The 15181-nt window shown below is 42.5% G+C and overlaps 1 protein-coding gene across 1 annotated transcript in view; it reads right to left on the reverse strand.

Annotated features, from left to right (window-relative positions):
• Nucleotides 1-15181, reverse strand: part of plcb2 (phospholipase C, beta 2) — a 72451-nt gene that overhangs the window by 2654 nt on the left and 54616 nt on the right. Inside the window, 5 exon segments of the mRNA XM_034195112.1 lie at nt 280-356; nt 638-663; nt 12068-12109; nt 12271-12330; nt 14649-14713. Coding sequence (XP_034051003.1) covers nt 280-356; nt 638-663; nt 12068-12109; nt 12271-12330; nt 14649-14713 — 270 coding nt within the window.

Consider the following 15181-nt stretch of genomic DNA (forward strand, 5'->3'; position numbering starts at 1 on the left):
CTGTTTCTCTGAATCTCTGAGACAATAGTGCTGCTGGGACAAAATACTCACCGTCCATCTGGCTTCCACACGTCAGCGTCTAAACTCACTTTGTCACTTTGTCATTTCTCTGAGTCAAAGTGAAACATGTTGACATCATGTTCAGCAGTGGGAGCTTGAACCAAAACGAGATGTGTCACGCTGCAGAGGACCATCTGAGACGGGACAGACGGCCGCGGCGGACGGCGCCTTTGGGAAACATTTGAATTGCAGACGTGTGCCTGTGTTTGTGTGATGTACCTGATGAGTCAGAGCTTTGATCTCCTCCAGCGTCGCCGCCTGTTTCTTCAGCAGAGCCTCTTGCTGAGGATCGTAATCTAAAGACTAGAACAAGACCGAGACGTTGGACAGGACATCTGAAAAACACCACTGATCTATGGTTTGACTTGTCTGAGTGTCCGTCAGCCTGCACCACACTCTGCACTCACGGGACGCAACCTGAGAGAAACCAGCATGTCGGTCCAGCTCACTGACACACTCTGGGACACTCAAGTACTTTGGACACTTTGGTATGGCTGTGATTTGATTGATGACAGTAAGACACAGTGCAACTGCGGGTGACTGTCCCAGGTTACAGCTGGGTGCCCTCGACCCACACTGCGGGACCTTCACGGCTCTGACTGTCTGAGGAGAACCAACACCATCCTCAAGGACTCGTCCCACCCTGGACACTGTCTGTTTGAGCTGCTGCCGTCATGCAGACAGTACAGGACCATTAAAGCAAGAACAAACAGACTGAAAAACAGTTTCTACACAACTGCTGTTGGAGCTTTGAATGGAACCAAACAGCCAGGTCACATCACACACTGGAAATGAGTGAAATATTTGTTTATGTGTAATATCCACAGTTTTGTACTTAACTTTTCTCTTTTTTGCTACTACACTCATCTTTTTTATTATTATTTTATTTACACTCTAGACACACCTGTTTCATTTGGTTAAATTTTATGTTTCTTTTTCTTTTCTTCTCCAGACCTTGTGTGCGGTTTACTCAGGTTTATATTTACACTGAAAGGCTGCACCTGACCTTTTGTTGTACTTTGTGACAATAAAGTATCCGTATCTGTTATGATGAAATAAAACAGAAAAAACACAAAGGCCCAACAGGCCGTCCATCCATCCATCCATCTGTCCAATATTCTGTCTAACACAGTGATTTTCAAACTGTGAGGCACGCCCTCCCCCAAGGGGGCGCCAGAGTTCTTCTGAGGTAATTAAGATGCATTAGGTGCAGTTTTCAGCACTGCTCACATAGTGTTTGTACAACCTCGTGACCTAAACTACTGTGGAGCCCTTTGGATGGATTCCATTCAGATTTGATGGTCAATAGGCAGTTATTCACTGGACCTCCACCAGCCAACAGCACTTGAGCCTTGTGCGTGCGGGCTTTAGCATTGTGGGAACGGACACATGTGGTTTATGGTTCAGCCTGCAGACGTCTGAGGATCAGGTTCCAGTACAGCACGTCTGAACCTTGATGAGTCCACACAGGAACAGAAGCGGCGCTCAGTGAGTCCTCGAGCAGACACGTGTCAGCCGACACTAAACAGCCTCTGAGTAACAAGATGTGTGCAACCCAGGGTCAGGACCTGTGTGTGTGTGTGTTCATGTGCAAGTACAGCCCTTAAAATTCACTTTGTGTGTGTATGAACCTAAAGTGATTGTGTGCTCGATCCTCAGTCAGAGTTTCTGTCTACACTGACAGTGAAATACTGTATTTTTAGAGTATAAGCAGACGCGGTTTTGGATGCGGGCGAAGCGGGCAGCTGCCCGGGGCGCATTTTTTATAACACACAGGGGGCGGCACAAACACTTTAGAAAATCATCACCTGTGCCGCCGAGCGGTGATCATATCACTGTGTGGGGAATTAGCACATTGGCGCCCACTCCCTGCAGCTGCAGGCGCCCCTGCTTGCTCAGCTGCACAGAACAGAACCAGTGTAAAAGGTTCTGTGGTTCTTTTCTGCGGTTGTCCACTGGGACTGACGCTCTGCTCCGCTCTGACTCTGGACGGATCATCCCGCATTGCTCCTGTTTCTCTGCTGTTCCTCTCAGCAGGATCCTGCTGTCCAGTGGTAAAGTCCACTTAGGACGCAGCACAGAACCAGAACTCTGCACCCAGAACAGGCGTTGGAGAGTGAACAGAGAGTGTAAGAACGGGTTTGAATTTCACCAGAGAGGACAAATTGCCCACTCATGGAAAAACGTTTGCAGAAGGAGAGTCTGATTATTGAGGGTTTAGACACTGAGCTGCGTTCACATTACGAGCTGAAGTGACTTGAATCTGACCTTGTTTTTTGTGTGCCTGTGTGATGCCATGTACACTTTAACAAATTACAACATATATGTACTTAATCTAATTTGTTGTTAACCTTCACCACATAACATGGTTGTTTAACAAAATATACAATTAATTGTATTTTACAGTATATTCTGTTTAATATTTAAACAACTGAGGTATGTTGGGCCAGTTTACAGAACTAGATTAAGTGAATATAGCAGCGTGTGAATGTGCCAAATCAAATGATTTGATGTCACATTTGGGTTCCTTCCTGTTTTATGAGCCGTCTGAACAGTTTGTTTAATTTATGTGTTTTTCTTGTTACCTTCCTTTATGTTTGTGCTCAGAGATCAGATTCAGTTCTGATTTCATTCTGGTTTCTGCATCATCACTGGTCATGTGACGGCTGTGAGATCAGATAACGGCCACTTACAAACAGGAAAAAACAAAACAAAAAGATTCAGGAACAAATATCACAAAGACTCAGAAATGGACAGACTGTTATCAGAAACTGTAACCATGAAACCAGGACCAGAAGGAAAGTCAAAGTCAGCGCTGCAGAATCACTGACATCTACAACAGACGTCTGCATACGTCAGAAATGCCCAACAGAAGACGTAAATCTACGACTGATCCACACAGTCAAATAAGATGATCCTTCTGGTGCTACACCAGAGTCAATATGACTGACGGCTGACAACAGACAGAAATAATTAAGAAAATGGTGAGACCACTTTAAACCTTTAAAAATGCAGAACTGTTTTAGCTGGTTTTACAAACATCAAGCTAATAATCAATCAATTCAATCAATCAATTTTATTTATATAGCGCCAAATCACAACAAACAGTTGCCCCAAGGCGCTTTATATTGTAAGGCAAGTTATCTAGATCAATCTAACTGCGCAGATTATACAGCTAACAGATACAGCAAGACACCGCTGTGCTCCCGAACAGGAAGTGACACAATACCGCAGTGAGAGCCAACCACCAGTAGAGGCGATAATCAATAATATAATAAGAATCAAGCTATACTGAGCTAAATGTTGAGACAAATATGCACCTTAATAAAAGAGCAAACCGTTTCTCCCTAAAAGACAGATTAATAATGTGTCTAATGACAGACATTTAGCATGTGAGGGCATGTTTATTCAAATTTGCAATTCAAAGATGTTTTATATCAGAGTTATATTGTAGCCTGCCATCTTTTGATGTCAATTTCAATTGAAATTTCAGGGGTACTTCTAAAATATTTATAATAATAATAAAATAAGAAAAAATAGCTGTTTGTGCATAATTTTGTCTGTTTTATTTCGGGGGGGGGGGGGGGGGCAGTGCTCGGAGGGGGTCTTGCCTGGTGAGTAAATCAGTGTAGAACCGCCACTGAGTATAAGTCACATATTTTTAGATTTTTTTTTTACTAGCTTGGGAGGGCCTGCGACTAATACTCGGGTGTGACTTATATACTGAAAAATCACACATTCATTATTAATAATAATAACTATGATGATGACTGTTTTTGTAAGACTTTTCCAGGAATCAAAGCACAAAACAAACTCCAATATAAAATTAGAAATGACAATAACAAAAAGTACACAACAACAATGCACAAAAATCCCAAAATTAAAGTGCTGATAATGCAGAAAAAAGGTAGTCTGCTTGTAGTCTGGAAAATACAGAGGTCAAATTAAGTTTTACAAACTGGATTTTTTGTTATGCACATGGTTTTGTCTGTTGCATGACTTGATTGAAAACAATATGTAAAATACTTAAATGTTATTCAAAAGCTTGCACACTTACAAATGAGATTTTATTTTTTTTCCCCTGGTTAATTAAAAGTTAAACAGTTTTTGAGTTTTTGAGCCTAACTCAGCCACATGGGATGTGCAGCCAGTACATTCTGAGTGCCGGTCCCAAGCCCGGATAAATGAGGAGGGTTGCGTCAGGAAGGGCATCCGGCGTAAAACAAGCCAACCCAACTATGCAGACTCAGAATCGAATTCCCATACCGGATCGGTCGCGGCCCGGGTTAACAATGTCCACCACCGGTGCTATTGCCCAACAGGGTGCCAGTGGAAATTGGGCTACTGCTGGGCGAAGACGACGAAGAAGAGGAGAAAAACGTTGCCACGAACAGCGGGAGAAGAAGAAAACTAGAAGGGTGGAAATGAGAGTGGGGACTTTGAATGTTGGTAGTATGACTGGTAAAGGGAGAGAGCTGGCTGATATGATAGAGAGGAGAAAGGTAGACATATTGTGTGTGCAAGAGACCAAGTGGAAGGGAAGTAAGAGCAGGAGCATCGGCGGTGGGTACAAGTTGTTGTACCATGGTGAGGACAGGAAGAGAAATGGTGCTGGGGTCATTTTAAAGGAAGAGTATGTTAAAAGTGTGTTGGAGGTTAAGTGAGTGTCTGACAGGGTGATGAGTGTGAAGTTGGAAATTGAAGGGGTGATGATGAATACCATCAGTGCATATGCCCCACAGGTAGGTTGTGAGATGAAGGAGAAAGAAGATTTCTGGAGTGTGTTAGATGAGGTGGTGGAGAGTGTGCCCAAGCATGAAAGAGTGGTGATAGGAGCAGACTTCAATGGGCATGTTGGTGAAGGGAACAGAGGTGATGAGGAAGTAATGGGTAGATATGGTATCAAGGACAGGAATGGGGAAGGACAGATGGTAGTTGATTTTGCAAAAAGGATGGAAATGGCTGTGGTGAATACCTACTTTAAGAAAAGGGAGGAGCACAGGGTAACATATAAGAGTGGAGGAAGGTGCACACAGGTGGACTACATTCTTTATAGGAGATGCAAGCTAAAAGAAATCACAGACTGTAAGGTGGTAGCAGGAGAGGGTGTCACTAGACAGCATAGGATGGTTGTTTGTAGGATGACTTTAGAGGTAAAGAAGAAGAAGAGAGTGAGAGCTCAACAAAGGATCAGATGGTGGAAGCTGAAGGAGGAAGACTGTTGTGTGAAATTTAGCGAGCAGGTGAGAGAAGCACTAGTTGGAGAGGAAGCAATTTTGGACAACTGGAAAAGTACTGCAGATGTGGTGAGGGAGACAGCTAGGACAGTACTGGGTATGACATCTGGACAGTGGAAGGAAGACAAGGAGACTTGGTGGTGGAATGAAGAGGTCCAGGAAAGCATAAGGAGAAAGAGGTTGGCGAAAAACTTTTGGGATAGTCGGAGAGATGAAGAAAGTAGACAGGAGTACAAGGAGATGCGGCGTAAGGCGAGAAGAGAAGTGGCAAAAGCAAAGGAAAAGGCATATTGCGAGCTGTACAAGACGTTGAATAGTAATGTAGGAGAAAAGGACTTGTACCGATTGGCCAGACAAAGGGACAGAGCTGGAAAGGATGTGCAGCAGGTTAGGGTGGTAAAAGATGCACATGGTAATGTGCTGACAAGTGAGGAGTGTGTGCTGAGAAGGTGGAGGGAATATTTTGAAGAGTTGATGAATAAAGAATATGAGCGAGAGAAAAAGCTGGATGATGTGGTGAGAGTAAATCAGGAAGTAAAAGAGATTAGCAAGGAAGAAGTGAGGGCTGCTATGAAGAGGATGAAGAGTGGAAAGGCAGTTGGTCCAGATGACATTCCAGTGGCGGCATGGAAATGTCTAGGAGAGATGGCAGTAGAGTTTCTAACCAGATTGTTTAATAAAATCTTGGGAAGTGAGAGGATGCGAGTGGAGACGAAGTGTGCTGGTTCCTGTTTTCAAGAACAAGGGTGATGTGCAGAGCTGCAGTAACTACAGAGGCATAAAGCTGATCAGCCACAGCATGAAGTTATGGGAAAGAGTAGTAGAAGGTAGGCTTAGAAAACAGGTGAAGATCTGTGAGCAGCAATATGGTCTCATGCTGAGAAAGAGCACTACAGATGCAATGTTTGCTCTGAGAATACTGTTGGAAAAGTACAGAGAAGGACAGAAAGAGTTACATTGTGTGTTTGTGGACTTACAAAAAGCTTATGATAGGGTGCCAAGAGAAGAGTTGTGGCATTGTATGAGGAAGTCTGGAGTGGCAGAGAAGTATGTTAGGGTAGTGCAGGACATGTACAAAAATAGTGTGACAGCGGTGAGATGCGTAGTCAGAATGACAGACTCATTCAAGGTGGAGGTGGGATTAGACCAAGGATCAGCTCTGAGTCCTTTCTTGTTTGCAGTGGTGATGGACAGGTTGACAGATGAGATCAGACAGGAGTCCCCATGGACTATGATGTTTGCAGATGACATTGTGATCTGTAGTGAGAGTAGAGAGCAAGTTGAGTCTAGTCTGGAGAAGTGGAGATATGCTTTGGAGAGAAGGGGAATGAAAGTCAGTAGAAGCAAGACTGAGTACATGTGTGTGAATGAGAGGGAGCCCAGTGGAATAGTGCAGTTACAAGGAGTAGAAGTGGTGAAAGTAGATGAGTTTAAATATTTGGGGTCAACTGTTCAAAGTAATGGAGAGTGTGGTAGAGAGGTGAAGAAGAGAGTGCAGGCAGGGTGGAGTGGGTGGAGAAAGGTGGCAGGAGTGATTTGTGACCGATGAATATCAGCAAGAGTGAAGGGGAAAGTTTACAAAACAGTAGTGAGACCAGCTATGTTGTATGGTTTAGAGACAGTGGCACTAACAAAAAGACAGGAGGCAGAGCTGGAGGAGGCAGAGCTGGAGGTGGCAGAGCTGAAGATGTTGAGATTCTCTTTGGGAGTGACAAGAATGGACAAGATTAGGAATGAACATATCAGAGGGACAGCTCAGGTGGGACGGTTTGGAGACAAAGTCAGAGAGGCGAGATTGAGAGGGTTTGGACATGTGCAGAGGAGGGACCCAGGGTATATAGGGAGAAGGATGCTGAGGATGGAGCCACCAGGCAGGAGGAGAAGAGGGAGACCAAAGAGGAGGTTCATGGATGTGCTGAGAGAGGACATGCAGGTGGTTGGAGAGACAGAGGAAGATACAGAGGACAGGGTGAGATCAATCAATCAATCAATTTTTTTATATAGCGCCAAATCACAACAAACAGTTGCCCCAAGGCGCTTTATATTGTAAGGCAAGGCCATACAATAATTATGTAAAACCCCAACGGTCAAAACGACCCCCTGTGAGCAAGCACTTGGCTACAGTGGGAAGGGAAAAACTCCCTTTTAACAGGAAGAAACCTCCAGCAGAACCAGGCTCAGGGAGGGGCAGTCTTCTGCTGGGACTGGTTGGGGCTGAGGGAGAGAACCAGGAAAAAGACATGCTGTGGAGGGGAGCAGAGATCGATCACTAATGATTAAATGCAGAGTGGTGCATACAGAGCAAAAAGAGAAAGAAACAGTGCATCATGGGAACCCCCCAGCAGTCTACGTCTATAGCAGCATAACTAAGGGATGGTTCAGGGTCACCTGATCCAGCCCTAACTATAAGCTTTAGCAAAAAGGAAAGTTTTAAGCCTAATCTTAAAAGTAGAGAGGGTGTCTGTCTCCCTGATCTGAATTGGGAGCTGGTTCCACAGGAGAGGAGCCTGAAAGCTGAAGGCTCTGCCTCCCATTCTACTCTTACAAACCCTAGGAACTACAAGTAAGCCTGCAGTCTGAGAGCGAAGCGCTCTATTGGGGTGATATGGTACTACGAGGTCCCTAAGATAAGATGGGACCTGATTATTCAAAACCTTATAAGTAAGAAGAAGAATTTTAAATTCTATTCTAGAATTAACAAGAAGCCAATGAAGAGAGGCCAATATGGGTGAGATATGCTCTCTCCTTCTAGTCCCCGTCAGTACTCTAGCTGCAGCATTTTGAATTAACTGAAGGCTTTTTAGGGAACTTTTAGGACAACCTGATAATAATGAATTACAATAGTCCAGCCTAGAGGAAATAAATGCATGAATTAGTTTTTCAGCATCACTCTGAGACAAGACCTTTCTGATTTTAGAGATATTGCGTAAATGCAAAAAGGCAGTCCTACATATTTGTTTAATATGCGCTTTGAATGACATATCCTGATCAAAAATGACTCCAAGATTTCTCACAGTATTACTAGAAGTCAGGGTAATGCCATCCAGAGTAAGGATCTGGTTAGACACCATGTTTCTAAGATTTGTGGGGCCAAGTACAATAATTTCGGTTTTATCTGAGTTTAAAAGCAGGAAATTAGAGGTCATCCATGTCTTTATGTCTGTAAGACAATCCTGCAGTTTAGCTAATTGGTGTGTGTCCTCTGGCTTCATGGATAGATAAAGCTGGGTATCATCTGCGTAACAATGAAAATTTAAGCAATACCGTCTAATAATACTGCCTAAGGGAAGCATGTATAAAGTGAATAAAATTGGTCCTAGCACAGAACCTTGTGGAACTCCATAATTAACTTTAGTCTGTGAAGAAGATTCCCCATTTACATGAACAAATTGTAATCTATTAGACAAATATGATTCAAACCACCGCAGCGCAGTGCCTTTAATACCTATGGCATGCTCTAATCTCTGTAATAAAAGTTTATGGTCAACAGTATCAAAAGCAGCACTGAGGTCTAACAGAACAAGCACAGAGATGAGTCCACTGTCCGAGGCCATAAGAAGATCATTTGTAACCTTCACTAATGCTGTTTCTGTACTATGATGAATTCTAAAACCTGACTGAAACTCTTCAAATAGACCATTCCTCTGCAGATGATCAGTTAGCTGTTTTACAACTACCCTTTCAAGAATTTTTGAGAGAAAAGGAAGGTTGGAGATTGGCCTATAATTAGCTAAGATAGCTGGGTCAAGTGATGGCTTTTTAAGTAATGGTTTAATTACTGCCACCTTAAAAGCCTGTGGTACATAGCCAACTAACAAAGATAGATTGATCATATTTAAGATCGAAGCATTAAATACTGGTAGGACTTCCTTGAGCAGCCTGGCAGGAATGGGGTCTAATAAACATGTTGATGGTTTGGATGAAGTAACTAATGAGAATAACTCAGACAGAACAATCGGAGTTAAAGAGTCTAACCAAATACCGGCATCACTGAAAGCAGCCAAAGATAACGATACGTCTTTGGGATGGTTATGAGTAATTTTATCTCTAATAGTTAAAATTTTGTTAGCAAAGAAAGTCATGAAGTCATTACTAGTTAAAGTTAATGGAATACTCAGCTCAATAGAGCTCTGACTCTTTGTCAGCCTGGCTACAGTGCTGAAAAGAAACCTGGGGTTGTTCTTATTTTCTTCAATTAGTGATGAGTAGAAAGATGTCCTAGCTTTACGGAGGGCTTTTTTATAGAGCAACAGACTCTTTTTCCAGGCTAAGTGAAGATCTTCTAAATTAGTGAGACGCCATTTCCTCTCCAACTTACGGGTTATCTGCTTTAAGCTACGAGTTTGTGAGTTATACCACGGAGTCAGACACTTCTGATTTAAAGCTCTCTTTTTCAGAGGAGCTACAGCATCCAAAGTTGTCTTCAATGAGGATGTAAAACTATTGACGAGATACTCTATCTCCCTTACAGAGTTTAGGTAGCTACTCTGCACTGTGTTGGTATATGGCATTAGAGAACATAAAGAAGGAATCATATCCTTAAACCTAGTTACAGCGCTTTCTGAAAGACTTCTAGTGTAATGAAACTTATTCCCCACTGCTGTGTAGTCCATCAGAGTAAATGTAAATGTTATTAAGAAATGATCAGACAGAAGGGAGTTTTCAGGGAATACTGTTAAGTCTTCTATTTCCATACCATAAGTCAGAACAAGATCTAAGATATGATTAAAGTGGTGGGTGGACTCATTTACTTTTTGAGCAAAGCCAATAGAGTCTAATAATAGATTAAATGCAGTGTTGAGGCTGTCATTCTCAGCATCTGTGTGGATGTTAAAATCGCCCACTATAATTATCTTATCTGAGCTAAGCACTAAGTCAGACAAAAGGTCTGAAAATTCACAGAGAAACTCACAGTAACGACCAGGTGGACGATAGATAATAACAAATAAAACTGTTTTTTGGGACTTCCAATTTGGATGGACAAGACTAAGAGACAAGCTTTCAAATGAATTAAAGCTCTGTCTGGGTTTTGGATTAATTAATAAGCTGGAATGGAAGATTGCTGCTAATCCTCCACCCCGGCCCGTGCTACGAGCGTTCTGACAGTTAGTGTGACTCGGGGGTGTTGACTCATTTAAACTAACATATTCATCCTGCTGTAACCAGGTTTCTGTTAGGCAGAATAAATCAATATGTTGATCAATTATTATATCATTTACCAACAGGGACTTAGAAGAGAGAGACCTAATGTTTAATAGACCACATTTAACTGTTTTAGTCTGTGGTGCAGTTGAAGGTGCTATATTATTTTTTCTTTTTGAATTTTTATGCTTAAATAGATTTTTGCTGGTTATTGGTGGTCTGGGAGCAGGCACCGTCTCTACGGGGATGGGGTAATGAGGGGATGGCAGGGAGAGAGAAGCTGCAGAGAGGTGTGTAAGACTACAACTCTGCTTCCTGGTCCCAACCCTGGATAGTCACGGTTTGGAGGATTTAAGAAAATTGGCCAGATTTCTAGAAATGAGAGCTGCTCCATCCAAAGTGGGATGGATGCCGTCTCTCCTAACAAGACCAGGTTTTCCCCAGAAGCTTTGCCAATTATCTATGAAGCCCACCTCATTTTTTGGACACCACTCAGACAGCCAGCAATTCAAGGAGAACATGCGGCTAAACATGTCACTCCCGGTCCGATTGGGGAGGGGCCCAGAGAAAACTACAGAGTCCGACATTGTTTTTGCAAAGTTACACACCGATTTAATGTTAATTTTAGTGACCTCCGATTGGCGTAACAGAGTGTCATTACTGCCGACGTGAATTACAATCTTACCAAATTTACGCTTAGCCTTAGCCAGCAGTTTCAAATTTCCTTCAATGTCGCCTGCTCTGGCCCCCGGAAGACAATTGACTATGGTTGCTGGTGTCGCTAACTTCACATTTCTCAAAACAGAGTCACCAATAACCAGAGTTTGATCCTCGGCGGGTGTGTCGTCGAGTGGGGAAAAACGGTTAGAGATGTGAACGGGTTGGCGGTGTACACGGGGCTTCTGTTTAGGGCTACGCTTCCTCCTCACAGTCACCCAGTCAGCCTGCTTTCCCGACTGCTTGGGATCTGCCAGGGGGGAACTAACGGCGGCTAAGCTACCTTGGTCCGCACCGACTACAGGGGCCTGGCTAGCTGTAGAATTTTCCACGGTGCGGAGCCGAGTCTCCAATTCGCCCAGCCTGGCCTCCAAAGCTACGAATAAGCTACACTTATTACAAGTACCATTACTGCTAAAAGAGGCCGAGGAATAACTAAACATTTCACACCCAGAGCAGAAAAGTGTGGGAGACAGGAGAAGCCGCCATGCTAAATCGGCTAAGAGCTAGTAGCTACGCTAAGCTAGCGGATTCCTAAAAACACGCAAAGTGAATAATGTGTAAATAATTTAGAGGTGATTCAGCAGAAGGAGTGCTTTAGTTAAGGCACGTAAAGATTACACTGGGAAACAAATCGTAATCTAGATAACTAGACCAATCTAACTGCGCAGATTAAACAGCTAACAGATACAGAAAAACACCGCTGTGCTCCGGAACAGGAAGTGATACAATACCGCAGTGAGAGCCAACCACCAGTAGAGGCAAGGATGGATGAGATGGAAACGATTGATCTGCTGTGGCGACCCCTAACGGGAACAGCCGAAAGACAAAGAAGAAGAAGAAGAACAACAAACAGTTTTTGAGCCTGTAAGTTCAAGGATTTAGTTTCTATACTTACAGCACCATCAGACAGAGTCTCGTCCAACATCTCTATGCTCATCGATTTTTTCATCCTGAAAGTAAAAATAAGTAACCTGGCATTTTTTGACAATGTGAAAACCTCAAGTCAAGTCACATGACCACATGCTAGTTTAGGGAAAAAGACCTTGAAGTTGTTTCCCATCATATAATGACAAAATAATGGATAAGACCATTTAAAGTAACATGAACTCACTTTGCTTTCTCTGAGGATGAACATTTTGAGAGTTTTTTCCTCTTATTTTCTTTAGATTCACTGCAAAAAAAGAAAAAAAGAAAATAAGTTAAAAGTTCGATCTCAACCAGATATTAAATGTCAAAATGTTATGACCAAAGTAAAATAAGTATTTAAGTAAAGGCTACAACTAACACTCCTTTAGTCTATAAAATGTCAGGGGATAAAATTAAAAGAAAATGTCCATCAGTTTTGAAAATCCATCAGCAATTTTTTTTTTTGTATTTATTGGATTTTGACTAAAAGTTAACATACTTTCATAAATTCAAGTAACTAGAATTAAGCATAAACCAGCTGCTTATTTTGAATTGTTTAAAAATCTCACAAACGTTAGAGTATAACAACATCATCAGGTCATTGGATTAATAATGTCTCCATCTGCTCAGCAGTGGAAATAATCCTTCAGTCAGTGTTGATCCAGAAGTTCTAAGCTCCACATTGACCTCTCATTTGTGTGAATTGACGGTGCAGAAATGCCACACTGCTTTGAGTGATTTACATTTGAAAGGTGCCTTGTGGCTCTTTGTGTACTTTAGTCAGAATGATGGATGCCACAGACGAAAAGTCTACATTTGTTTCTCCTCACTGAGTTCTAATTACATTTGATGCTATCAGAAATTTTGTTGGGGGTTTGCCTCAACATACAATTAAAAAAACCTTAAGATATTAATATTTTTGCCAACTAAATCTTTAAGCAAACTACATAAAGAATAATCAGTTTTGCTGTTTCGTACTGCTGTTGCACTGAAATCACGTTTTTATCCACGACATGTAACAGGCCTCAGTCACACTCATTTGAAAACCATGAAGGCCGGACTGCGTCCTGAAAATTTCAATGAACACAGCGGAGTCGTGGTAAAAATGGAAAAATGAGCAGTTTTAAAGTTCAGACTAAATCCTTACTACATCTCAGTCACATTCTCAGAGCCTCAAACACATGCCCCACATCCAGTGTGTTCTTACTACATTTTTACTACGACCAGTCAGATTGCACCGCGCACTGACTGTGTCCGTCCCGGCCTTATAAAAGTAACGGAGGCCAGCAGGTGTCGCTGTGCAGATGTAGTTAGTAAACCTCACTCCCAACAGCTCAAAAGGATTCTCTGGTCACAAGGCCAGAGCCCTGGGTTTTAGCCTTCTGGTTAGAGACTCCGACTCCCATGCCGGAGATCGTGAGTTCACATCCCCGAGGGGAGCAAATGGGCGGAGTCATAACAACACAACGCAGAGTGCAGCCGCTACATAAATAATGTTCCATGTGCTGCATGTAGAGGCTCTCCCCGATTTAGATTAATGTGGGGCGCGAACTCAGAAGACTGACAGGAGACGGACTTGAATTTAGATGTATTCAAAGATAATGCCTTCACTGCACACAGAGTCGCTACAACAGCCTGCAAGCTGCTCACGCGGCGCTCTGCGTGTGGATCAGTAAAGTTATGTGATTGATTGAAAAATGTTGCATTTGACATTTATATGCAGTGACTGCTCACGTTGTGTATCTGAACCGGTATGTGTAAAAGTAAAACTGTGTTTTGTCTGTGTTCTGTGTTAAGCAAAAGAACAATACACGTCATGACGTCCCAGAGGAGATATGAAGTTATCAAATAGACCGAGAACTTGGACATGAGACACACTGCCCAATATGCACTTTATCAGCTGTTCTGTAACTTTACTTGTATCCATATTAGGGCTGCATGATTTGTTATCATTTGATTTATCGTTATCATTTGATTCACCGTTATCATTTGATTTATCTTTATCATTTGATTTATCGTTATCATTTGATTTACCGTTATCATTTGATTTATCTTTATCATTTGATTTATTGTTATCATTTGATTTATCGCCATCTTGAATGTTGCATCTTGGGGACTTGCGATGTGACATAATTAAATTGAGCATGTTGACATTGCAAAGTGATTACAGTAAATATCTACTTTCCACACCCAGAGCACCATATTATTGCACTGGTGCGACTCCTTTAAAAATGCTGTGATTATTCACAAGAAATTTCCACGATAAGGAATTCAAGTATTTCCAAACAGCGTCTTCTGCTAACAGTTGAATCCAGCTGAAACAATTAAACCGGTCAGAATAAAAGACCTTATTTACTCAGTTTGCTACCTTGAAACGCTCTCACCTTTTGCAGATCTTTTGACCTTGGAAACCTGTTTGGACAAATGTTCACCCGAACATGTAACGTGTCAGATATTTCACCTCAGATGACACACAGGCGTTCCCACCAATATCTCAAGGCACAGATTGGATGGACTCAGTGAAACCGTGTGCAGTCTCAGCGTGTACAATATGTACTAAACGTGTTATATGTGTGCTCACACCTCTCCAGAGTCTTCAGCTCACTGCTGTGTCTCTCGGCAGCCATCTCCAACAGTTTGGCCAGTCGCTGTCACCGTGGAAGAAGGAAGTGCCACAGTCAGGATGGCAGCATCGACCGGAAGAAAATACACTGTAATTAATGGCATTCCCCCGTCTTTAATCCAAATAAGAGTTCAGCCCTCTGTTGTTGATTTGCATGCACCTGTCACCAACTTGGCTCATTATGTGAACGTGAGTGAGGTCCAGCAGTAAAGTCTATAGTCTGCTCAGACCTTTGAGAATTAGCTGCCTGACCTCTGAGCCCTGTGCAGATCCAGAGCTTACACACTAAGCGGACCCCTGAGCACCCGGTGTGATGTATAATCAATAGAGCCAATAAGGTGCTGGCTGCTCGCCGACCTGCACACAGGGCTAAAATCACACCCTTCATAGACAACGTGAATGCATTCTGAGCCATGCAGGGAAAATATTTTGAGCTGATTAATCTGATGCAATAAAGACATCTGAGGACTAGATCAGATATGCATTTGCAATC

Source organism: Thalassophryne amazonica, chromosome 19 (assembly GCF_902500255.1).
Source record: "Thalassophryne amazonica chromosome 19, fThaAma1.1, whole genome shotgun sequence".
NCBI classification, from domain to species: Eukaryota; Metazoa; Chordata; class Actinopteri; order Batrachoidiformes; family Batrachoididae; genus Thalassophryne; species Thalassophryne amazonica.